This window comes from Gambusia affinis, linkage group LG20, assembly GCF_019740435.1.
Source record: "Gambusia affinis linkage group LG20, SWU_Gaff_1.0, whole genome shotgun sequence".
Taxonomy (NCBI): domain Eukaryota; kingdom Metazoa; phylum Chordata; class Actinopteri; order Cyprinodontiformes; family Poeciliidae; genus Gambusia; species Gambusia affinis.
In genome coordinates, this window is record NC_057887.1 from 15,864,287 (window position 1) to 15,891,138 (window position 26,852).

The 26,852-nt window shown below is 38.5% G+C and overlaps 1 protein-coding gene across 8 annotated transcripts; it reads left to right on the forward strand.

Annotated features, from left to right (window-relative positions):
* The first annotated feature begins 958 nt into the window (after nt 1-958).
* Nucleotides 959-26,702, forward strand: rnf157 (ring finger protein 157). 8 transcript variants are annotated; one of them, XM_044102422.1, is made up of 20 exons: nt 985-1,959; nt 5,655-5,773; nt 9,953-10,041; nt 10,880-11,029; nt 11,845-11,962; nt 12,054-12,120; nt 12,226-12,269; nt 13,071-13,118; nt 13,250-13,321; nt 13,454-13,613; nt 13,897-14,009; nt 14,090-14,325; nt 14,949-15,051; nt 15,176-15,284; nt 17,857-18,074; nt 18,164-18,226; nt 18,315-18,363; nt 21,883-21,993; nt 23,531-23,565; nt 24,888-25,024. In XM_044102422.1, exons 1-19 carry the CDS (start codon nt 1,872-1,874, stop codon nt 23,563-23,565), a joined length of 1,992 nt encoding a protein of 663 aa, XP_043958357.1. In that variant the 5' UTR covers nt 985-1,871; the 3' UTR covers nt 24,888-25,024. The 8 variants fall into 8 exon arrangements, 6 of the variants coding, with proteins under 6 accessions (XP_043958352.1, XP_043958357.1, XP_043958354.1 ...); XM_044102417.1 differs by lacking the exon at nt 23,531-23,565 and having other exon boundaries at nt 959-1,959; nt 24,888-26,702; XR_006369291.1 differs by lacking the exons at nt 21,883-21,993; nt 23,531-23,565 and having other exon boundaries at nt 17,857-17,861; nt 17,956-18,074; nt 24,888-24,976.
* The last annotated feature ends 150 nt before the right edge of the window (nt 26,703-26,852 follow it).

Consider the following 26,852-nt stretch of genomic DNA (forward strand, 5'->3'; position numbering starts at 1 on the left):
TATAGATGCTGCAGTTCTAGCATTGTGTATTACATGGAAATGTCCATGTTTCATTCATCTATAATGATAACACTATGTTATATTTAACATTTTCAGTAAACACCTTCATATCTTTAACAGTGTTCAGATCATAAACTACATGTAATGTCCTAAAATAAAAGTAATGCCTAACTCTAGAGAGCTATGATCTAACACCAGTTTTAAAGTCTCTCCACTGCTGTTATTCTGCTTTTATATCTGCTGTTATTGTATCAACCTTCCAGACTTCTCAGGTCTTCTGGTTCTGGTCTGCTCTGCATCCCCAGAACCAGAACCAAACGAGGAGAAGCGGCATTTAGCATCTATGCACCAAAAATCTGGAACAAACTCCCAGAAAACTGTAAAACGGCTGAAACACTGACTTCCTTTAAATCTCAACTAAAAACCCACTTGTTTAGAGTTGTATTCAAAACGTAATCAATTGCAAATTTATTGACGGAATCTGACTATGTTGTGTTTTTATTGTTGATTCTATGTTGCATTGTATTTTTGTGTTTGATTTTATGTAAAGCACTTTGAAATGCCTTGCTGCTGAAATGTGCTATACAAATAAAGTTTGATTGAGTTTGATTGATGATCCTGCAACCTTAAGATGCATCCCTTATTATCCCTTACACAGCTAATTCAAATAAATTGTTCATTACTTAGTCTCAGTGGAGCTTACTGGAGCTTGGAGCTTTTGGATTGACTTAAAAGTTTCAACAACCAGTCAGTAATTAATTTGAATTAATTTTAATCTTTGGTATTTTTTTCAATTGAGAATTATTTTCTTTTTTGCTATCTCTGAAAGCGAAGTTGCCACTCACAACATGGTGGACGCGCTGACGTATCTTTACTAACCAGCAACGACGCTCCTCCCTCCCGTGTTAGCCTCTTCTGATTGGCTATTCAGCTAACCCGCTCCGCTTCCCTCTGGTGTTTTACTGCTTGTAGCCGTTACATTGCCCTCTGTTGAACAGGAGTCCATCATAAACCACAGCCGTAGATCTCTATTTCTGTCTTTGTTTTACTTAGCCAGATAAAAGCGATCGAGTCCATCGTCCACCTGCAGCTCAGGAGTTTTTCTTTTTTATAAACTACATCTATTTTAGCGACTTTTATTTCATTGTTTGACAAAACTAAGCGCTTTGAATTATCTGATTGTCCTCGTTTTAAGATCAGATGGCTTAAATTAGAGAGCTTTAAATGTCTCTCATCTGGTTTTAGGCACGGAGCCACCTACTGCAGTGCAGCAGCCGTTAGCCGCTAGCTGCTGCTAGAGCGAAAGGGGGGGACTGCGCAAAAAAAAAAAAAAAAAAAAAACACGGTCAGGATTTGTGCCTGCGTGACGTCATGGGGATCCACAAGGCTCTCTGACAGGATCTAGCAACGCCAAGCACCGATGAAAGAAGTGTGTGTTGGGGGGGAAGATACATGATCATCATCGTTCAGCCGGGCCGGAGGTGTCGAAGAGCGACTCTTTGCCACACACTGTCCGGTGAAGAAGCGATCTAGGCTCGGAGATTTTGGCTTTGGTCCACCACGAGAGCGCTTCCCATCTGTTAAAGCGACTGCTACCTCTATTTTTTATTTTTTTTTGGTTAGAGAGAGAGGAAAAAAATCACTCATACACTGGGAGCGAGAGAGAAAGAGAGAGAGAGAGGACGGATAAGCCAGACAACAACTATACTAATCCCCGGGACGGTCACATTCACGGCGGAGGCTCGGAGCCGACAGAAATGTACAGGGGCCGCACGAACTGGATTAAATGATAGCGAATAAAGAGCCGCAGCGCACAAAGCGACCCTGAAGTGTTATGCCCGTTCGGCCGTGTGGTCTTTATTTGACTGGAAATGGGAGCTTTAACAAGCAGACAGAACATAGGCGTGGAAGAAGTGGACATTCCGTCCAATTCGGTGTATCGTTATCCGCCGAAATCTGGTAAGTCAACAACAGGTCGGCCTGGGGTGGGTTGCTGCTCCAAAGATCACTGCAGACGCTTTATTCTGAGCTCCATCAATAAACCTGGTTAACTAACGGGCCTGCAGAACACCTCCTAAACCATCTCCTCTCACCATTAATGCTGAAGTTTTAGTTAAAATTATTTGTAGGACTTAAATAGATTATTCTAGTTTATTTCTTGAAGATTAAGATTAAGATATCGGCTAGACAAAAAAAAAAAAAAAAACTATCCTTTTCCACTTTTTTTCTAGCAGTGGCGTCACCATGGGGTGGGCAAATGGGGGTAATGGCTGCTCATATAAATTGGATTCCACCCTTGTCACATAACGGCACACGCATAAATGTTATTTATACATTTATGAGAATCTTTGATAAGTTGCAACATTAATTATTTCACTTATTCATTCTATTTGTGTCTTTTTTGAATCACTCCTTCCTGGCTCTGCTCTTTAATTACACCATAATTGCTTATTTTGAATAAATAAAATAAATAAAAAGAGAACATTTACTGTCTTTTAAAATATGGGACATCACATTTTGTGAAGGCTGACAAGAAGAAAAAACACAAAAAACACAAACATAATATTTAGACACTTGAAGCCTGAACCTACTGGGAGGTTCTTTAACTTCTAAAGAGGATCAATAATTTTTAATGAGACCTAAATTTCTACCAAAGCGGCATACCTTACTAAAAATTGTGAAATTTATACAATACTTTCTGATGGCACTTTTCAGGTCACTGGTGAATGACAAGCTCTACTAAATATGGAATAACAGACTTAAAATGCATGATTTTGCTGGTATTTTTTTAATAGTAATTTTGTTCAATCTTTTGATTTATGATTGCTGGTGTAAAGCACTTTGATCAAGTGTTGTTTTTAAATGTACTGTGTAAATAAATATGATATTGACATTACACAAGTTCTCCCAAATCAACCCCCCTGTGACTGTGAAAACAGCATGGGGAGCATCATGCTTCCAGTTCACAATTCTGGACTTCTTTGCGCTTGTCCATCAGAACAAATATCAATGGTTAAAATAATGCAAATATCAATGAATTGATGACATTGAACTTTGTGTTTCTAATGTGAACAATAAAGTTTAATGAATACTTTTGAAAGGAATTATGTGATTAAAAAAAAAACAAAACAGCATAGCAGTTTAAATGCCATGTGGCTTTTTTTTTCTTTGCCACATCATGCTTAGCTTCTCCATCCTGATTTAGGTTTAATCCTATTTTAGCCTCAAAAACAAGATTGTGTCTGAACACGTCAAGATATTATTACTCTTTGAAGCTAAAGCTACATCAGGCATGAAGTAACGTGACATTTTTCCCAAATAGAGTTCTGAAACCTCAAGAGATAAATGTTGAGTGCTATTTGTTTGTAAACCTGATTGCATAATTGTGTTCTCAAAAAAAAAAAAAAAAAAAAAAAAAAAAAGGAGAGAGAAATGTTGATTTGTGGATGCCACTGTTGCCACGGCAGCTGTGTGAATTGGTAGCCTGAAGCAGAAGGTGATGGTGGCTGCAGCCAGTGAAACCGATCTGTCAGCCCCAGTTCCTGTCTGTGGGATCTGGTGACAAGGCCACTTTTCCCACCTGGTGCAAATAAAAATGTGACGAAGAGCAGAGACAGGCAGCTTCGTCAATGAGCCTTTTTTCCCCTCCACTGTGGAAATGGCTGTCATTGTGTGGCAAAAATATCATTGAGAGAAGCTATGACTTCGTTCCCATGTGGAAACATGGCTGCTTGTCATGAGTTGAGACGATGAACCACCATTACAGTCTTATGGTATTAACCTGGCCTGTCATTAGAAAGCAACATGTCCATTAAAGTTTCTTGTTGTCCACCTTGAGTTTCTAAGCATCTGAAAGGCTGCTTACTGACTGTTTTCTAAATTTTCTACATCAAAGACTTATTTGATTTCCCCAGCAATTCATTTTCTTTTTTTTTTAATCAATTTTATAATTTAATTAATGGACTAAAATATGAATTTGTATTTTAGGCCTTTTAGACTCATTGGATCGGCTTTTTCAACTGAACCATGTCTTTCATTTCTTTTAAAATTTTTCTCGCACATCAAATAAATTTTTCATTAGAAGGGGACCAACTCTATAAAACAAAGGTACACCTCCCTTTAGATGTGAAGGTTTTATTGTTTTAACAAACTCTGTCATTTTGCCTTCATCTTGTGGTTGGTAAACTATAGCAGTATGGGATTTCTGATCATGGTGCCAGTTCAACAAAAGAGAAAACAAAATTAGTTGCCAAAGATTAATGAATGAAAAGTAATACATGCAAAGTCTACAGTCTTAATTTGGATTAATTAAGAAAAAACAATCCTGCTGCACCTAGTTATCATTAAAAGGAAGGATTTCCTGAATAATAAAATTTTTACACTCAAAAAGCCTTTATAGTTTCCTCGGTGGTCTGGCTGTTGACTCTGCTTTAGCTGTTGGTCACAGATAATACAACTGTGTTGTAGCCTCATGCTGCAGCTTTGTGCTTTTCCTCTTAGTAAATTCAGGATTTCAGTTCATAATCACGTGGACAGAAATAATTTCTTCCAGTTAAAGATAACCTATGTTTTCTGAGGAAGTCGCCTGCATTTCCTGTATAGACTATCTTTAAAGCAAATGTTACCACCCCCTCCTATTTTCTATGTTTAATATTCACTTGACACATTCACTTTCAAAAGATTATTTAAAAAAAAAAATGTTAAAGAAAAAAACTGTCTGTTTTGGGATTTCTGTTACTTTCTTGTGTTAGTAGGTATGACTAAACAGGCTCTATTGATGTCAGAAAGAAATTTTGTGACAGAAATATCACCTGTTTTGTAGGCAAATATAACATTATATACCTGCTTTGAAAACCAAATGAAAGGTGTGTTTCTTGTGATTGTCATACTTTAAAATTTTTTGGCTTTTCTGTCTCTAGGATATGATAATCTATTCACAAAATACTTTCAATATGGTGCCAAATAGAGCAGGATTCAGAAATAATCCCTCCAACAGAGTTATTTGTACAGTCAATACAAAGTTATACAGCAATTTGTTATTATATATCTGAACACTGCAGTTTTAGCTTTAGTGACTAAAAGATTCTTGCTAAAAGCAAAAGCATCTTACTTTTAGGAACTTTAAGTAATATGTGCTGTTGTAGTTATTTCAAACACTTCAGCTGTTTTTGTACACTTTAAATTCTAAGTTACTGTAGGTCCTGGTGAAGACTTATGCAGAGTCATTTCAGCCAAAATTAAATAAATAAATTCATAGATCTAGAATTGAATAAATATAAATAGTAGTAAAGAAGCCAATTACTTATTTTTTTATTTCCCTATTTATTTAATTTTAGCAGAAATGGCTCCCCAATACTGACCAACTGAGATCATTTTTTTATTTTTAGTTTTTACCATGGCTATAGTTTCTCCTTGAATTTAAGTTCAGAGTTATTCCTTAAGGTATATGGGTTTGAATTTTATGGTTTCTTAAAGAACTGCAACTCCACATCCTATTTAAACAAGGTTAAAGTACCACAAAAACTAACATTAACCAAACAATAGGGACATTCTCACCCTCTCTAACTGAGGCACTTATGTTCTTATCATGTTTTTTTTTAACTTGTATTGTTTCAGATTGGTCTAAAAGTGATTCTCTCATTCTCTTTTTGCAGGGAGTTACTTCGCCAACCACTTCATCATGGGAGGGGAGAAGTTTGATTCCACGCATCCGGAGGGGTACCTGTTCGGGGAAAACACAGATCTCAACTTCCTGGGGAGCAGACCAGTAGCAGTAAGTTTCTTCACACTGCCGATTAATTTTAAAGTCTACTTTGAGTGAGATCTTCCAGTGGAAAATAGTTTAACTTTGTCTTGATTTGTGGTTTGTTAGTACCACCTCCCCACGTTTACTATTAATGACCATTTTTGCTCCATTTAAGCACATTTGTTTCTAATAATATCAAGCGATGCTGTTTCTTAAGATGTTCCTTGAAAGCTTGGGAACCACTATGTTAGCCCTGTTAGCTAATGTACTCAGATATAGTTGAATACATTATCATGTATATACATCTATTTTTACCCTCTGTCTGAAATTAAATCCAACCAAACTTCTTTTGATTTCAGGTCAATTAGAATCACCACATTTATTCCTATTGGTTAAATTCCACATTAATGAGAGAATATGTCAGGATTATGTATTAATATCTACAAAATCATTGTACTGACTAGCATATTGACTTTTTTCCTGCTGTGATGTGAAAGGGAGTTGCTGACTTTTTGGCTTCTTCAAAGTCAATTAGCAGCCTGTCAAACCATCACTGATTGAAATTTATTTCATCTCAATAAACTAATTAGACAGGATAATCATTATCTGCCGACTCCACATGCAGCGAGACTGACAAGCGACACATTCTCTGGAGAGCTTGTTCAAACTCAATCAAGAGCCTGAAGGTCAAACTGAAGAGAGCTGCACTGTCAAAGTGCTGCTGCCTGCAGAGGAGAAGCAGAATTTGACACAGACGAGCGGAAGCTGATATAAAAATGCTTTCCTCCGTCTCTCCCTGCACCAATTTCTCAGCTTCTGCTGTTTCTCACTGCGGGGGCTAAAATTAGGCGAACAGTCTTCCCTTGATTTTCTGAGTGTATAATCCTCCTGTGGGCACAGGATTCAGTGTTGTTTTTTTTTTTTTTTTAATAAAATTTTATTTTTTGCCTATGTGTTTTTTGTTGTTGTTGTTTTTTTTTTTAATGCTTTACCAGCATTGTATAACAGTGTTTGGTTTCACAGACTTTAGCCGCTGTTTTGCTTTCTGTCTGCCGCACCACACTGGCGCCACAAGTATGACAATGGCTCAGGCTGTATTTATGGGTTTCTCAGAAAGTAATTCTTACACCACGCAAAAAGAAGATGGATTTTACGCCACAACAAATGAAATTGCAGGGTGGTTGATAAAAAGTAAACTCCTAGACATTTCAAGAAGGAATGGCAATAATTTTAGGGAAGAAATTGTCAAGGTATATTCTACAGTGAGAAAGATGTTTCATAACATTCACAACAATTTTACAAACTGCTGCCATTGACATCCTCTGCATACCAACATATTCTGTACACCAGGAAATCTACTGCAGAAGATCTGAAAATATCAATAAATGAAGTTTTTTTTTTCTTTTTATGTCCTTGTCAGTGTGAATGGGTTTACTTCCTCAATGTTGACTAAAAAACATTAGAACAATTGCAAAAACTGCCAATAATTTCTCAATGGACTCATTGTACTCACAGAATGGATTTTACCATCCACTGCTGATATTTTTGGCTTTATATGCCAGGTCAGCAAGGTCAGCCTGTTTGGAAAATGGTCAGTGTCAAATGACCTGAGAGTAAATGTTCAAGTGAGCATTACATGAAGACTTGTCCAAAAGCTGCCTGTTACCAGTTATTTAAAATGTATCCCGTTTAGTGACTGTTTTCACAATGAGAACATGTACAGAAACTCATGATGCATTACATAATCTGTAACTGCAGGGCAAAAGGAGATGTGGAAAAACCCAAATCAAAAGGGTTCCTGCTAAAAAATAAAAATGATTTAAGACGTGTTTGTGTTGCCATATAAAACTAACAAGACAAGTCTGTAAATTTTATCTTAGTGTGAAAAAGTACTTAACATCTCACAAGACCAGATGACTATTTTAGTTTAGATCTCACAAGAAAAAAACTAATGCATTTTTATAACATTTTGCCCAAGTTCCAACAACGTAATCTTAGTTTCACAAATCAAGTTTAATTAGAAAAACAAGAGGTGTAACTATTCACAAATCATGTTTGTATTGTTCTAATTCAAAGGTATTTGTAATTCTTGTGTTTTCACAAGTAAGTTTGTCTAAACATTTAGATTAGCACCAATAGCTGAAGATCTCTAACAGAGAACTTGTGCCATAAGATCCTGTTATTCTAAAAAAAAAATTTAACCTGTTCAACTGTGGTAACTTATGGTTAGGATAAGTTATTTTTTATTCGCTTGTAATGTTGGGAGCTTTATTTTCTTTTTACCATCAAAACTACTGCAGACATTCTTGTTCTCCCCACCAGTATGTTTGGATGTTTACTTCAAATGCCACAATGTTAGTTATTGCAATAATTTGGTCAAATTGAGTTAAAAACAAAAACACAGCTGTAGGTTGTTGTACCGTGAGTTTTGTGACGTACACGGTTGCTAGTGAGGTTTCAGTGAATGCCCCGTTTCAGCACCAGCTCCTGTGTGTGTGTATGCGTGTGTGTGTGTGTGTTTGTTTGTGTGGTTTGCAGGCGTGACTCCCGCTGAGCCCAGATGTGTAATAGTGCTGAATATGGTGTTATTCTCAGCCACACAAACACCGTTAAACACACGGGAGCTCAGATGAGGGGTTGTACTGTCGAGGTATCGCGACCACATCCTGCACGTTTCTTCTCCAGAGATCCTCAAACGACCCCAGCTTCCCCCTTGCGCTTATTCAGCAGCTTTTGGCTTCAAACACACAGAGAAAGAGTTGCTGGGAAATAAACCAGAGACCAGAATTCAAAATAAACGACGTGTGGAGTTTTACGGCAAGCCGTTTGAGTTAATATTTTATATCTTTGAAGTTTTGCCTGCTGTTTCTTAACTTCTTAGCCCTACGGCAGTTTGAAATTTGTTCACACTTATTCCAATACTTTGTTGCAAAAGTTAAAGAAAGCTATTACTAGTAACTTAACATCACATCCCTGGGCAAATATTGAATTCTGAAATATAAACTGTATAGGAACTTTGACCAGCGCAGCTAAAAAGTGTCAATAATTTAATTAGCGCATATTATGGGATTTTCTAGTTATGCAACAGGCCAAAATTAGCTTTTAGTGAACTAGCAGGCTGTTCTAGCCATTGGGGATGGGCAAGTATCATATTATTCATCATTTATTGTGGTGAATTTCTTATCATAAGAATTTTGATTCATAGTTGTCAGGATAAATACCAATTAATAATGTTTTAAGAAAAACAAAACTGTCCGTATTGTCAGAATTGCTATTTTTACTGTTTTCTCCAGTTTTTTCAATGAGAAAATCAATAAATATCAATAAATGTAAAAATATAACTTAATGCATTTCAGTGCTTCTTCATGTGACTTGTGTCCTAAAGAAGAATATTACAACTGGACTTGTGCAATATTTGTGATTGCTATATTATGCTGACATAGCAATACAGCAGGCTAAAAAAGAAATGAAACAGTTCTTTTTGTCAATTTTATTGTTATCACAATAGTAGAACAAAATATTGATAAATTTTATTGTGATAAAAAATATCACACATCGCCCACCCCTATTAGTAACTTGGTATTCTTCAGGTTTACCAATAACTAGTAAGAGTATAAAACTAGTTGACTAGTTTACATTTTGTTGAAACAATTGTAATTACTTAGTAAGTTTTGCCATTGTGGTTTGGGGTAAATTTTCTGGTTGATATCAAGACTATCAAGACTATGTATGCAAATGACTTGCCATAGTATTTAGACTAGTTTTACGTTTTGTTAGTAGCTAAAGTCAATAAGTGGAGCCAATTGGAAAAGGAGTTTTTACATTCTTATCAAAGACCAATTTAGTGCTGTAAGAAACTCTGTTTGACCCTGGAAGGTTTTTCTGTACTTTGTTTAGTACAGAAATAAAAGGGAGAAAAAAAGGAAAAGCTGATTTGAAGTGTCAGCTTTGTCCCTGAAAAGACTCAATCTGAGCTTTTTTTTTAGCCCAGACTCAGCACTTGTCAGCACCAACTGCATCTTTGCTGACCACCCAAAGCCCTTTGGCGTTAAGGTTAAGTCGGATAGAGGTCATTGTGCAACCCTGAATTTGCTGCGGTCAAGAGGAAGAATTCTGGTCTGGCTTAGGAGAAAACAAAGTTCTCACCCTCCTCTGTCTCATAACATGTATTTTACATCTAAAATTTGTTTTCTGCTTTGTGTTCAGTTCCCGTATGCAGCTCCTCCACCCCAGGAACCAGTAAAGACGCTACGAAGCCTTATAAACATTCGAAAGGATACGCTGCGGCTCGTGAGGTACGCGCATGTCATTAACTTGTTCAGGGTTTGGTCAACCTTGCTATTTTTAGCAGGGTTGACCAAAGTAAAACTGATATTTTTAGAGGCTGTGTTGAATCATTCATGCTTTTTTGTCTTGCTGACATGTCAGAGGTAAACACAAGCTGTTAAATTTTAGAACAGAACTTATAATGAAGAAAATACACATTAATGACAAAATGTTCTTCATCTCAATGGATTTTTTGTTAGTTTCTTTTTCATGACTATATATTGCAAATTAAATCCCAGTATTCACACCCTTTGATTTTTTATTCTTTTTACAAACACCCACATTTTTAGAGTGGTTTAAATCAAATTAAGCCCCTACAATGACCCCCTGTTGCTGAGGCACTTCTTACTTACACTGTCACAATGCAAATTCTGCTGGACGATAAATAGTCCCAGAAATTATTGTGATGAACGATAATTGGTACCATCTTCAAATAATATATTGACAAAGGCATAATAATGCAAATATACCCTCTCAAATATGAATGAACTATAATTTTGAAAGAAGACTTAACACTGGAACTGGAAGACATTTTAAATATCCCAAATAAATAAACAAAACAAGAAATAAAATTGATTATGAAGTGCAAATTAGCTGCTTTGTACTATGTGTCAAATTTAAATAGCAGCTCCTCAGTAATATTAAAAAGCAGCATCTCTTTCAAGATCAAACAAACTAAACAAGCATGCAAATGAAAATGGTCACATGTTAATTTAAAATGCGATTAATTGATTTATTGCTTATTGTGACAAGCTTAGTCTTGACATTCGTAACTTTTACTTTTGCATTTTTCCCACCTTTGTCCAGGTGTAGTGAGGACCTGAAGTTGCCAGGCGACGAGGCGGCGGGAAAGAACAGGGCGTGCTACAACGTCGAGTTCACCTTCGACGCCGACACACAGGTTGCCATCACCATTTACTACCAGGCCATTGAGGAGTTTCACAACGGAGTGCCAGTGTAAGTAACAGTGTGTGAGTTTCAGGGAGGCTGATGATGATGCTCTGCAACAGACTTGCTTCAGCTTTTCTTTTTTACAAAGCTATTAAATATTTTTAGCTTTGTGTGTTCAACTGAAAAAATCCAAAAGACAAACAGGCCTATGATTTGGACTGTTTTGACACGTTCAGCTCACAAAACAAGACACTTAAGAGTGAGTTTTCAGTGGAGAATTATCCAGTCCAAGCTTGATTTGTTCTTATGTTGATGTTTTTATGATTGTCTAATTCTAAATGCTTCAAAAACATCTCAGTTGTTAATTTTTAATAAATTTTTCACAAACAGTTTTGTGTAGAATTATCTAAATTAATCTAAATCTAAATTTTTTTTTACTCTGCGCTAGAAAGGGCCAAAAGTAGTAGATTCATTAATAAACTGTGAAACATACATTTAGTTTAACAGAACGCTGCCATCTTCAGATTTTCATATTCATGCATGTTCTGCCAACCAGGTCCAGCTTTACTTAAGAATGTTATCCCTCATGTTCTGAGTGTAGGCGTTTGCATATTTTGCATAAAGAGCCATCTTTATGCAAAACAAAAATGTTTGGACGATATTCGTCCAAACGTAGGCGGGTGTTTCCTAATCTCCTCTTGACATATAGAAGTAAAATCCCTTAAATGCCTCTTTCCCTCCTTTGATGGAAATGTATTTATGCAGAGTTTCTAGGACATTTTTGCAACCCGATGGCTTATTTAGCAGCTTCAGTGTACAGAAGCAGTGAGTTTTTTTTCTCCTGCTGACCCGTTGGTCCTGCTCTTTCTGCCCCTGTGCAGTTATTTGCCACAGGACAGCTCGCTGCAGTCGGAAACGGTGCATTTTAAGAGGGGAGTTTGCCAACAGTTCTGCCTGCCCTCGCACACCGTCAACCTCAGCGAATGGGCGGACGAGGAGGTAAGCCGCCTCATACTGAAAACAGGCCCGTGTGAATCTGCAGGAGGGGGAAGGCAGCCTGTGCAGAATAACAAATGCTCCCTCTCCTCAGCTGCTGTTTGATATGGACAAGGAGATCTTCCCTATGGTCGTCCAGGCTGTCGTAGACGAGGGAGAAGGTAAGACGCTCTATCAAGCTTCTTACATTGGTGCTTGATAGATGGCGTGAAAGCACTGCAGCAGAATTTGAAGCTAAGGCGATCCACTGTGTTTTATCTTTCCAGAACATTTGGGCCACTCTCACATCCTACTGGCGACATTTGAAAAGGTAAAGCCAGACTGTTTTATGAGTCAGAACCAGTGAGGCTGCAGGAACATAATGCTCTTACAGCTAAAAATAGGCTTTTGGTTTTCAGTTTTTTTAATGTCTGGGTGCTTGAAATCCTTGAAAATAATTTCAGTCAGTTGTTTTCAAGGTTTGGAAAGTCCTTAAAATTCAAAACTGCACAGTTTTGTAACAAAGTGCAATCAAACATTTGATTTGTAAAAAGTTATTTGCAGCTGAAACCAGATATTTTAACACACCTAGTAAAGAGACACAGACATATTTTTGCCTCACTGTCTGAAGTTAAATCAGAGTAAGCTTTTCTTGTTTTAGGTCTGTTAGAATTACTAAAATTATTTCTGTTTGCAGAGACTTTTTTGTGTGGCTTCTTTTGTATATTGTATTTAAACATTCAGAGTAGGAAGGTCATTTACCTTAACACAATCTGTTTGGATTGTTTCGGTGTGATGAATATTTATTATTCCTAATGGCTCAGTGACTTATATTTTACATGTTATTTCAGGACTTTTTGTTAAATTAGTGTGTTGCTGTTGGGCCAGCCAGCTGTAAATTTTCTGTTAGAGAGACATTTCTAAACGTATAATTTTGTATAATCACAATATGTTATAAATAACAGTAATAAATGATATTTTTAACTCCAAAGTGTGGTGCTGGAAAAGTTTGGCATCTTACCTTGAAAATGTTTGAAAAGTGCTTGTATTTTACTGAAGGGAAAATGTAGGAACCCTGCACTGTAACAGTAATAAACTCTTAAATTAACACAATTCTTTGCCATTTTTTCAGCATATGGATGGGAGTTACTGTGTAAAACCTCTGAAGCAGAAGCAAGTGGTGAATATACTTGTTTTTTTCCTCTTCCCTTCCTTCCCCTTATTGTGTTGCTGTTTTTTAATACAAAATATAAGTTCCTGTTTATGCTTGACCCCTGAGACCATCTGACTTTATTGTGTTTCTTTTCCCAGGTGGATGGAGTTAGCTACCTGCTGCAGGAGATCTATGGGATCGAGAACAAATACAACAGTCAGGAATCAAAGGTAGAAATAAAAAACAGAAAGAATTAAGCCGTCTCTCATCTGAAATGACGCGGCAGAAAAATACAACAAATTGACGCAGCTGTCTCCTTTGTTAGGACGGCTCTTTTAAAAGTCTTTCTTTCTTGCCTGCAGGTGGCCGACGACGAGATCAGCGACAACAGTGCCGAGTGCGTCGTGTGCTTGTCTGATGTGCGAGACACCCTCATCCTCCCGTGCAGGCACTTGTGTCTCTGCAACGCCTGCGCAGACACGTTGCGCTACCAAGCAAACTGCTGCCCCATCTGCAGGCTGCGTGAGTTCACCTCGCTAAATGCTTTTTCAGAAAGTGGCTTCAACCGGCACCCTTACAATCAGCTTTTTATTTTTTTTATTCTATCAATAGACAGACTGATTGATAGATCTTTAGATATATATTGATAGGCAGACAGATATTTAAAGATATATAAGCGTTGTGTTCATTTCTGACAAAATCTTTGTGGGAGACTATTTGAACAACTCTACAGAAACGCAGTTTAGTTGCTTAGTTTACATAAATCTTTGATGTTATTGTTGTATTGCTTTTATCTTCCTGTTAGCCTTTAGAGCTCTGCTGCAAATTCGAGCAATGAGGAAGAAGCTCAGTCCTCTGTCACCCACCAGCTTTAACCCCGTCATCACCTCCCAGACGTCGGACTCAGAGGAACATTCGGTGAAGCGTCGCTGAAACTGGAAGAAGGAAATAATATCCCTGTCCTCCACTTCTAGCTAACCTTCCTGGTGTTCTTGCAGCAGGCGTCCGAGCATATCCCGCCTGGCTATGAGGCCGTTTCTCTCCTGGAGGCGCTGAACGGCCCTCTGAGCACGTCCTCGGTGGTTCCTCCTCCTCTCCATTCGGGTCCCAGCCACGTCACCGGGGCGTTGCCACCGTATAGCAGCGAGCCCCACCCAGCACCGACCCGTTCCCTTTCGCCTCTCGACCAGTCCAACTCCAGTCAGGGATTAAAACTGAAAAAGAGCGGCTCAAAGTGAGTCCATTAAAAACGTAAATCTTTATTGTTCAGATCTTTAAGACATCTTCAGTCAAATTCGTCAGAAGACGCAGTTCAATGTTGCCTGAAAACAAACCTTGTTGCAGAGTTGTCGAACTCCAGACCATCAAGAATATCATTAAAAAGAAAAATTGTGAAAATTTATGCAGGGGAATAACTAATACACATCAATTTAACATATGTTTCCAAAAACAGTGTATGACAGTATTCCTATGCAGACTGACAAAGTCTGGATTTTGATTTAAGTGTTTTTCATGTCTGGATAAATATGGAAAAGGAATAAATAACGATGGAGAAATCTGTCAACTTCAGCCCATATCACATATGAATCTTTTCTCCCTTATTTTTTTCCCTTTTTCGTCTATCTTTTCTTTCTTTAATTGTTCCTCTCTTGCTTATCCCCTTCATCATTTGTCTCCTACATCCATTCCTTTAGTTGATTTTTCTTTCTTTCCTAAAACAAGTGTGAATATCAAAGTCCAGGAGAAAAAGTGTTGCACAAAAAGGGCAAAGCTTGTACTACCAGTTTAGGTCATCACATATATCTCATGTAATGAAAGGAAAATATTCAGAAACTGATGCAACCTTGTTTATTATAGATCACTTTCCCAGAATTCCTCTGTGCTTCCGGAAGAGGAGGACGAGAAATCCTGCAGTGAATCAGATGCATGTCGTCCCAAACTGACAGTGGACCAGCAGGAGGTGCGTTTCTGTGTCTGCATGTTTTATAAAGAATGTGAGAGGAACATGAGTTTGCACTTCTACTTTTGTGTGTCTTTAAATATTGGATCGTGCAGCACTGTAAGCTCACTGCTGTGTCTTGCAGTGCGGAGTGACTCCAGACAGCGAGAACCTGACTCTCTCCTCATCGGGAGCCATCGATCAGTCGCCCTGCACCGGCACCCCTCTCTCCTCCACCATCACCTCCCCTGAAGGTCCGCAAACACACAGACACGACTCCAGCTTTATCTAAAGCTGAACCAACAAACAGAAACACTCAAATTATTACCTTTAGTTGATAACAACGAAACAGCTGTTGTTCATCAGAGTAATTCACATTTTAGAGGTTGTTGCTGCTTTGCACCAAATATTATGTAAAAATCATTTACCAATTAATCTATTATTTGATTAATCTGGTAAAAAAAAAATATATATATAGGCACATTCTGCAGAATTTTCATTTAAGCTTATTATATACATTATTAGAAATGCATTAAAAAATGCAAATAAATAATTGAATTTATTTTTTTAAATAAGAAAATAAATGTTTTATTACCTGATAGCCAATAAGGTAATTCCTTCAGTCTGTGCATCATCATTTGTAGAATAGGACACATCTGCATCTAAAAAACACTTCTAACAGCAACATGTAAAAAGCTTTCTGCTTGACTAAACATCAATTTAATTGAATCAATTATCAATTAAGGCAATAATTTCATAAAACATTGCATTGCAAAAGGTGCTTAATAGGAGATTTAACAGGATAATTTCAACCATGTTAAGCTAAAACTGCCACTTGAGGAGTTCTGGGTAGAACATATTTGCAGACAAAATCCTTTAACTTCTTCCTAAATGCAAAATGTATGTTTTTTTGTCTGGTTTTGGCTTAATTACCGTTCTGACTGTGTTGTTTCTTTCAGCAAATGGCTCCTATCAAATAGTGCATTAAGCTCAGTTCATTATCCAAATTATTTCTCTCTGGCAGATTTCATCGTGTTATTACCTTGCAGCATTCACTTCTCCTGGATGTAGCGGCAGTAGAGAATCGCTTGTGTTGTTGACTTTACAGCAATTCCTCATACAGAGCATGCAAGTAGGAACAGAGACGGAAAAACTCCTCTTAGAACCTGGCTCATCAGAATCGACTGGGGGTTTGAGAAGACTGAGCAGAAAGACAAAAAGAAACAGAAGAACTGATGTAAAAGTACTTTTAATGAAAAGTGAAAAGCTTTAGCAGGAAAGGAAGAAGGTTTAGATTTTTACCAGCCTTATCTCAGCCGATACTCTCCATCAAGAAAGCACCACATCCAAACAGAACGCCAAACCTGGTGTAGCTTCCTTGGAAAGAAAAAAATAAAGAGAAAACATACACTTATCAGTTGAAATGACATAAAAATAATGCAAATTGGAAAGTAAAAAAAAATGGTAAAGAACAGTTATTAGAGATTTCTCAGGGTAATCTTATAATGAGGCGTGAGAGAGGCAGAGCAGATTTGATAGAAAATTAAAGATGTGATGTCCTGGAATGATCCTGCCCTTAACTTATTTAAAATACTGCGATGGGACCTTAAGAAATACCCACAAACCCCAATTATCTGAAGTAACATTGCAAAGAGGAGCGAGTCAAAATTCCTTCACACCGATGAGAGAGGCTGTTAAAGTCAGACGGGAAATGAGAGGTCGTTTGCTAAAGGTGGTTTTACAAGCTGCTGAATCATGTGGTGTACCAACGTTCCCCCATGACTGCATTCAAATCTCAGCTGGTTTTGTGGCAGACGTTAAAAATATCACAGCAGGACAATACAGTAATGAAAGGTGACATTGGCAGAAAAAGGTCATGAGCAACAAAGTTTGAATATTTCAATCTTTTGACCTGTGCTGTACAAGCAGATCGAAAAGGCTCCCTCTGAACTCAGCCTGATGGTGCTTTCACACCAGCCCTGTCTAGTCCGCTTTAACCCAACTCTAGTTCGTTTGCCTAGAAAGTCTGTGTTCGTTTGGGGAGTTGTGAATGTGCAATCGAACTCTACGAACTCTAGTCCGCTTGTGAACTCTTGTGTCGTTCTTAAGCGACTGCGTATATGAATGCAAGCAGACTGGAGACTGATCCAAAAGCAGGAAGCAAACCATTGCACAGTGCATTCTGGGTAAATCCAGTCAAAACAAATGCAAGGGTTTAACTCTAGTGGGAAAAAATAACCAAAGATAAAAGAGAAATTCTTCCACCGCAAAAATTTGATGCCACTTCATTTTTGTTAACATTTTGTGAAGAACGAAGGTGCACTCAGTGTCTTCTTTGGAGGTTTTTGGGTTGTTTTCTTCAGTGGTTCTTGGTGCAGCGCCACCACAGGCGAGGAGGTAAACAAGTGTTTCAATTGGTTTGGATACTCTGTCACAGCGCAGTGTGAAAGTGAACTGCATCAACTGAAAATGTAACAAACAATGCAGTTTTGGTTCCTAGTTGGATAGAACCTACGGGACTATCAGGTGAGAAAATATTATTAGAGAGAGGGTGAGTGCCTTCATGATCCAGGGGAGCTCAAAGTGGAGCCGCTGCTTCTCTGCATCAAAAGGAGTCTGTTAAGGTGGTCCAAGCATCTGATCTGGATGGTTATCCAGGCACGTCCCTCTAGGTTCAGGACAAAGGCATTTTTTTGTATTTGCTGTTCAGAGGAAGAATAGAACCTTATTTTTGTTGAGGTTAAACGAAATATACATTGGATATAAAACAGAAAATCATCCAAATCTTGAGCTGGTCCATCACTTGTATCTCCTTCTGTCCATCAGACCCGGTGAGCAGCAGCCTGGCCCAGTCAGTAATGTCCATGGCCTCGTCCCACTCGCAGCACTCTCACATCAGTGCTGACACCATGTCCTCCATGTCAGGGTCCTACCTGGCCGGGGCCGAAGCAGAGCCTGTGGGGGCCGACGAGGTGGGCGAGGTGGACGGCGAGGAGGACCGGGACGCTCCCATGGAGAGCCGAGCTGCACCGCACCAGGATGGGGTGAGTATGAAAAGAGGACGGAAATGGCTGCATGATGATCTTGCTTATTTCTTGAGAAATCTTGAGATTTTCCTTTTTCCTTTATTCAGGAGTTTTCTAGGGAGTCAAAGGGACACAGTTACTCTATGGATGTAGAGGAACAGGATTCAGAGGTCATTATAACACAAATACAGGCAGAGTCACTTGAGCTCATTTTCAATTTCATGTTTTACAGAATTTTGCTTTTTCGGTTTCTTTCAGGGAAATGATGTAACAGAAGAGGATTGCCCCTCTCCATCAAATGGGAAAGGTAAATATGAGACTAATCCCTCACCTTTTGCCCAAAAGTGGGTCACCTCCCTCTGCATTTGTTACTCTTCGGTCATGAAGAAAGTGTACGTTCCTTCTGATTAAAAATTTGTGTATCTCTAAAAATAATGAGAAAAAGAACGATACACATGCAATGGCATCGTTTGTCCTGTAGATGGTGCTATCTATGTTTTAATGCATTCGGTTTTGTCTGAATAGGTCTAAATCATCTGAGCTAGGGTGAATATTTAGGTATTATAATCACAATAAGCTCTTTCTTTGATCGTGGTATTCATGTTGAAAACAACAATCAGTTTTAAACCCTGATTATATTTAAATCAAATTGATTCTAACAGGGTTAATAAGGGACAAAAGGGCTGCTTTAGGTTTTCCTAATAACTCATGGTTATCATTAAGTCTGCTGTCTTGCTTTTTTTCTTTGTTTTGCATCTTCATGATTATGGAGGGACAAAAGTGCCATCACTTTTGTTTAAAAATTAAAATAAACACTCAGATAAACTAGGGTGTTTTCGCACCTGTTTGATTGGGAACCAAAATTGAAACATTGGTTACATTTTCAGCTGGTGCGGTTTTCTTTCACAATGCACAGTGTCAAATGATCCAAACCCTTTGAAAAATGTGTTCCTCCCCTCACCTGTGGAGGCGCTTCACCAAGAACCATTGAAGGAAACAACAAGAAAACCTCTGAAGAAGACACTAAGGGCAACTTCCTTCTTCACAAAATGTTAACAAAAATGGAATGAGATTAGATTTTAGCGGTTGTAGGATTTCTTTTTTGTCTTTGGCAAATGACCAAGAGCAATTTTTTCACTAGCGCTAGATACAGAGGTTTCTTTGGTTGTATTTACCCAGAAGGCACTGCACTAGAGTCTGTTTCCTGCTTTTGGAGTGTTTTCTGGTCCACTTGCTGTTCACATATGCATTCGAACCACGTAAGACTTCACTTTAACCACATGAGATCTGGGTTTTTAGGCAGATTAGAGTTGGATTGCACTTCCACTCTTCTCCAAACGAACCGGACTTCCAGGCAAATTAACTAGAGTTCAATAAAGTGGACCGAACCTTACTGGTGTGAATGCTTCCTCTTTTTTTTTTTTCTTTACAGATTGTTTTCTTTTAGTCATTGCACTTAAAAAAAGTATGTATATTAATTTCATTATTGATTAAATAAATGAATAATGGTTAATTTATTTAATGGTGGGCAGCAGATGTTCTATTGTATCCATCCGACTTTCACTCCAAAGTCAGTGTGCGGGTCCAACCCTGCTCCAGTCAAGTTGATTGGTCTGAAGTGAGCTCGCTGTATGTCTAATGTTGAACCAGTAATAATTTGAATTATTTTATGGTGAATTGTTGCAGAAGAAGTATGTAATGAATTAAATCAATTCTGAAATAACATGAATATCAGATTTATTATTTGTTTTGCAAATTACTGACACATATGAAGAACTTAGAATTATTTCAAAATTTCTTCCAAATTATATGTATAAAATGTAAAGATTCACTCATCCATTGGATTCTTCTTCTTCTGGCTGTCTGTGCTACATAGAATTTTTTATGTTTAACAAAGGTGAAATTTGTTTCAGTGGTTAATCAGAAAGCTTCTCCATGAGCACTGCTCCTTGTTTGTGTGTGTTTGTGCGTGAGGACAGTGAGCGATTGAAGGTTAATCAAACGGTTGGTGTGATGCAAACATAACGAGGTTAGCTGTCAAACCGACAGCATAAAACATGTTTATGTAAATTAGTTTCTCTGTGAATGGTGTTTTTGTGGGTGTCTGTTAGGACCTAAAGACCTTCTAGGTTGAGAGCACCTGTGCAGCCTGTAACAGAACGTGTGGGTTTGAAATCACATGTGTGTGTGTGTGTGCATCTATGTGAGCTCTTGCAGATAAACCCTGAATGCTCCCCATTGGTTTTGAAAAATGGACAGAAACACTGTAAACTTAGTCAACTTATGGAGGACTTATGGAAATCCAGTAAGCATTAGTTTAAAGAGAGACAATAAACTGAGGATGTGTTTTAAAGGCAGTGAATTCAGGCTCAGTTTCATATTCGTAGGTGTATTCATGGTCACCATTCAGGATGAGAACAAATTGAGTTTTTGTTTGTTTTTTTTTCCCACCAGGGGGTCTTTTGAGGGCTTTAGTGTCCCTTATATGACAGTAAGCTGACAGGAAAGCGGGAGGGAGAGGGGGGAAGACATGCGGCAAATGTCGCCGGGTCCGGGAATCGAACCCGCGACCGCCAAGTCGAGGACTCAAGGCCTCCAAATGTGGGTTGCGCTACCCCCTACGCCACCACAGCACGTCCAAATTGAGTTTTTTAAACCACAAATATCCACTGACTTTTAGTCAAAAGCAGACTTGGGTTCTGCAGCTGTTTTTTTTTTTTTAAAAAAAGACTAATCTGTCATTTTTCTAGACCAGAAGCCTTTACATGTTGTAGGTCTAAAGTCCTACAACAGTCCTTATGACTTCTCTGAGAAAATCTGACCAGTTTGTTTCATTAAAATATTAAGTGTTTAATAGCGAAGATAAGAAAAAAACAAATAAAATCTTCTGGTTCTTTTTTTCTCTCACATCCCCGATGAACCCCAACTATGACTCAGCATGTTGTGGAAAATACATTTTAAATAGCTGCTTACATCTAGTTATTATTATTAAAAATTGCTGATATTTGGTCCTCACTTAGTAACACCATCCACTCTGAAGAGTTTAGTGCTTAAAAAAAACATAGGTTTCCAGTCTTCCCAATAATCAAGTTGTGAATTGATTAACTCTGGTCTACAGACTATCTCTCACACATGTCTTGTTTTGTTCAAATAATTTTAAACCCCTTCAATGTAAAACCTCTGAAAAAAGGGAATCGGTTTTATCTTTACAGGAGGGGAAAATTACACATTATTTTATTGAACCAATGTAATATTTCAAGCCCAGGCTTGTATGTTAAAACTCTCTGACCAGAGAGAAATAAAGTAGAAGGAAATTGTGTTTAAAACTTTCAATCTAATTTGAATGTTTAGTCAGAAAACAGTCATCTGCTGCAGTATGATGTCTGTTCTGTCAGTAATGTGTTTTCATATTGCATCTTATTCATACATTTTATTGTTCTAATTAAATCTGACACCCACTATGAGATCCATTTTAAAGTGTAAAGGCTTTGTTTTCCCTGTCGTAGAGGAAAGTTGCTGATATATGATGTCGTGTGTGAAGCAGAAGGCCAAACTTAAAACACGTTTGGTCTAAATTGAGTCCACACTCTGTGATCATTTAGCAGAAAACCTAAAGATGGCTTTTAGAGACGTAGTTTATCTCCAGTCTCCGTATTCACCAGATATTCCTCTGATTGTTGTTTAATCATTCTCCACTCCAGCATGGCCTCCTTCCTCCTCCTCCTCCTCCTCCTTCTCCCTGCTCGACTCACCCCTCTTCCTTCCCGCCTCCACCCCCTCACGCTGTGCCTGGCTGCTCTTGTTTGACCTTTGCCCTCGCTTGCAGGTGGGCGGACCAGGTGTCCAGAGTTGGCCAATAACAATCAGGGCGTCGCCCACTGTGACACGCCCTCTTTGGGGTTGGATAATGAGCAGGCTCCCGACAGCCGATTCGCCGGTGAGTGGCAACCTGTCGAACATGGACCAATGAGAGCTTGAGGAGAGAGGAAAGGAAAAGTGAGAAGTGCATGACTCGGCAGTCAAAAGTGTGAACTTTAAATGAAAAAGAAAGTTACTAAGAGGGTTTTTATAGCAAAGCATGAAGATTTGGTGCCTTCTTTCTTCTCTTCATGCCTATCCGTTGGTGTTGTGGTACTGCAGTGCTTCATTTTGCCAGGACTGATTAGCTGTGCACCGTTTCCTTCCTCTTCCTTTGAGCCCTGCGTGTTTGTGAGTGAGAGCCTCTGTCGGGTGTCCGATGAGTGATTTCTGCATGCAATCATAAACCCCCCTCCCCCCCAAAAACCCCGTATGTATTTGTGTGGGTGTATGTGTGTGAGTGAAACTGGTATTTCTCAATGATTCAAGTTCATGTTCGGTGTCTGCCAGCTCCAAGCCGCTTTGCAAAAAACATCTGCACATCCCGTTGTCATCCATCATTCTGACCCCTCCATTCTTTCCCCCAACCCTCCCTGTTGGTTCACGGCGAGAAGAGCTGAGGGTTCTTGGTCGGAGTCTGACTTAATTTACAAGTGCTTATGCCTTACAGCCAATGATCAGAAATCACAATAACAAATAAAAAATGCACACAAATGTTGGTTTTCTGAAAATGTTTAGTTTAAGGATGAAACACTCCCTTGGGGCTCCTTTTGCATAAATTACTGCATCAGTGCAGCGTGCCATGAAGGCATTGAGTTTGATTTTCCAGTGAAATGTAAAAAAGACACTACGGTACTTTCAAAAGGTTAGGTCAGTTCAGACTCTTCTGACGTTGCGTAAGTGGCCTCATATGTACTAAGTAACGTGACAATTGTTGCCCAGTTCCTAGATACTTTGGGGTGTTATGACTCCAACTCAGCCTTTTAAATCTCCAGTAAACCTTTAAAAAGGTTTTGATCTACTTTCAACTAAAAGCTCTACTTTTTGCTGTTGCTTGCACACCTTTTTACAGAGCAGTTTTTCCTTCCACTGAACCTTCCTTCATTATAATGGGTTGCAGTACTCTATGTAGAGCCTGCTTGATTAAAAATCAGTCTCATAACCTTTCAACTTATGAGTCGTCCTTATGATTGTCTAGGCCAATATAATATGAAATGACAGCATTTCTGTAGGCTCTGTGTCAGCTGCTATATGGATTAAATATGTTTGTTTCCTTAAACATAAATTTTGATTTGCGCTGTACAAGTTCAAACTTCCCCAAAACCTTCAGCTTTGCATCTTTCTTGATTTTTAACCCGTCCGCTCTCAAGCTCCCAGATCCCCCTCATCCCAACGATGATGTTTTATGCTGAACGTTGTTACATGTTTCCTACTCGTGTGTCGTAAAAGTTCTGTTATTTCTCTGTTTCTCTCCTTCTCGATCCTGCCATCATTGTTCTCATCCTCTTCTGTTTTTTTCCCTGAACATTGTTTCCTTTCCTGCCTCCCTCCCCCCCATCTCTCTGTCTTTTCTTCGCCATCTTTATTTCCTCTTTGCCTCTCTTTCGGATGGACAGATGAGGAGTCGTGCCCAGTGCACATTGAGGACTAGGTATGGAGTCATGGTTAGATGAAGGATTAAACATCAGGGACACTAATTTTATTTTTCCTATTTGTACATAGAAACAAAATTGTAGTAGGATTAATGATCACAACCCTGGAACTTCTTCACATTTTAACCGGATTTTGGCTCTTCAAAATAGTTTTCAGGTCTCCATCATCCAATTCAACTGCAAAAGGTGGTTTTATAAAATAATGAAAGCATCTTTTAGGTTTTTTTTTATCTATTTAAAATCTAAACATACTTACTTTTCTATCCTTACTGGGTAAAGAAATTAAAGAATATGCCGTACGTTGTTTCCAACTGATTAAAGTGATTTTAACAAACAAATTGCACAGTGTGGGTCTAAATGTCGATGAAACATGCATCTCTGATGGTATAATATGTAGCATGTGTTTAATAGGGTGGAAAATTTAAAATTCACAGTTTTCTGCTGCATCCTGATGCAAACGCCACGCTTTATGTAGATAAAGTGGAAGTAATGCGACCATTTAAGTAGCTTGCATTGATTTTGTAGCAATTTGGTCACATGACTGATCAAATTAGTCGTGATAAATCAAGTATTGAAATTATTGTCATCTAATATAGTAAATGATTAATTGTTAATTGGAGTATATAAGCTAAAAAAAAGTGCTAAAACGTCTACAAAGCAGGTTTTGCTGTACAGTTATTGATCAGAAATCCCAACAAATAATCAATAGATCAGTCCCACACTGTGTAGATGTGAAGTCAAGCACTTCTAGCATGATGATGTGAAAAGTATTTTTAGCTGCAGATGCATCCCTTGGTACAAATGATCAAGCAAACATTAAAGGAATGCTATGTTAGGTGATGCAATGCTTATTTTATTATTTTAAAAATAACACATAAGATGTTTATTTGCATTTTTTATATTATATCTAATTCTGTAAAAAAAAAAAAAGGTTTCAAGTGGCTAAATCTAAAATCTGCAGAATATTTCAGGCGTTTTATCTGATTAATTGATTAATCATTACAGTAATTGATTACTAAAATAATCTTTCAATGCATCCATAAACATGGTTTAATACTTGCGTCTTCTTGCAAGGTTCATGTAATGGTGCTGGAGGGAACGATAGGGTGAGTGTTCAGGTTAAAAAGAACTATACCGCTTTAAATTATGCAGTAGACTCAAACCTGTGAGAAATCAGTTAACTTTAAAATTAAAATAGTTTTTTCTTTAACAATCTTCAATCTGTCCTGTCTGCATTGATTATTTAATGTAGAAATTTAAGGGAAATTCAACACAATATGAGCAGGTGATGGAGTAATGGTTCTGTTTCTCTCTTTGTCAGACTTCATGTATCTCGGGGGCTTCAGGCCTGCTCTGGATCCGCTCTCACACCACATCTCCACCAGCAACATTAACCTGGCGGAGCAGGGGGCGGAGAACAGGGACGGCCAGAGTCCCAAACATCCCCGCCGCGGACCGCTCATCGTGTAACCAGTCTAAACCGCCCCGCCCCGCCCCGCCCATAGGACCCTGGGTCCCGACCATCCGTCTCAAGATTTCTGTCGCCGCTGGAAACCGGCTGGAGTAAAAGGAGGAAGGAAGAGGAATGACATTTTATATTGTTGGTGCACTTTTATCACGCGTTTTCCTTGTTTTATCGTCAGTGACTATTTCTGGGAATGATTATCCTTCTGCTATTTTATTATTTATTATCTGTAGGGTTATATGAGAGCTCTGTATTGTGTTAGTGTCTTTAGAGAAATACATGCTGCTCCTCTTTCTCTACTTTCTTCCTTCCTTCCTACTGATCTACCAGCCAAACAGTCAGGGGCTACTGTGATCGGCAATCTGATTTATTACTACTAACTTCTTCCTCTGTGTTAGAAACTGTGCTGTGAGTGAGTGTTGGGACACTTTGACGCTAAACATCCGCTCTCACTGGACTACCTTACCGAGGTCAAACAACGCTGACCCCTCGCTTCGGACCAGGGAGCTTCATTCTCAACCTTCGCATGCAGCTTTTCACGTTTTTCCTTCCATTCCCGCCACGCTTTAGAAACTCCTGAATGTAAGTTTAGAAGAAGAAAAAGAAGAAACTCTTTGATGGCTGAGCCAAGAAACGGTGGCCAAAATAACCTGGAAAAATAGACATATAAGGTAGAATGTAGAACAGCGACGGTGGATTTCATTGAAAGGGGAATATTCACACCTTAAATCTTCACTTAAACTGGAAATAAATCCAAACTTTGATACACAACCTCCCATCTCCATCCTCTCCTTCATTTTAGCATGTCAGTATTAATGTGGTGCAACAGCAAGTACGACCAAGCAATAAAAAAACCTGCACCTCCATCTTTTCACCTCCTGCACCAGTTCTTAGGGCGGACTGTGTTTGCACTGGCCTATTACACTTCAGACCTTTCGGTATGTTCTGATTGTCTTCTCCTACTTTGATGTTGCCATTATGAAGGGAATCGTGGCGAGGAAAACCTCCTGCAGGGCATTTGAAAATGATGTAGCGAGGATTTTCCTCCACCCTCATCCTCCCGATCCGCCCGCCTCCTCTCGTTTGTGAGCCTTTAGTTGTTTTTGGTTTTGTAAAACTTTTGATGTATATCTCACCTGTTGTCAAATCGTTTGTGTTTTTAATTTGTTGCAGAACACTGTGCTGTTTCTTAGAATGTGGATGAAAACATGTGAAAATTTGGTAAAGAGGTTTACATAATCGTGCAAACGTAACGGATAACTCAAGAGGAACAATATCTACAATTAATGCACTATTAGCTGACTCCTAGACGACACTTTTCGGTGCATGAGGTGATGATAGAAGTAAGCATGTTAGTCTAGGTCAGCCTGCACCCTCCTGTAGACTTGATAATGGACCACTGCACAAATTTGAGGCGGTACCATGACTTTCTGTAGTGTTACATTTCGATTGCTGGCGCCCTGTTTCTATTGGCCTGCTCAGGTCAAGACTTCTGCACTACTATAATAACCCAGCTGCAAACAGTCATGTGATCACAGTCTGAATGTGCAGACAGAGCTGCTTTCTGGCACCGGTCTCAGTATATCACAGGAAATTCACAAAACCCCACTTTTCTAGAGTGAAAATGAGAAATTGACTTAAACAGATAATAAAAATTTTGCAACTAAACGACCCGAGTGGTTTTCTGTTTCCTTTTCTTTTCTTCTGAAACATCTCTGACCTTGCACATGGAAATGCATGTCAATAAACTAAAATTGAGAAGTTAATTTACTAAATGAAAACTACATACATAGATTCATCATACATATAGATTTTTATTGT

What these genes read in the sequence shown, in the direction of transcription:
- rnf157 (XM_044102417.1), top strand. Translation starts at nt 1,872, where the DNA reads ATGGGAGCTTTAACAAGCAGACAGAACATAGGCGTGGAAGAAGTGGAC. An exon ending in GATACGCTGCGGCTCGTGAG is followed by an intron (nt 10,042 to 10,879) that starts GTACGCGCATGT and finishes ACCTTTGTCCAG; the next exon opens with GTGTAGTGAGGACCTGAAGT. An exon ending in TCCCGACAGCCGATTCGCCG is followed by an intron (nt 21,994 to 24,887) that starts GTGAGTGGCAAC and finishes TCTCTTTGTCAG; the next exon opens with ACTTCATGTATCTCGGGGGC.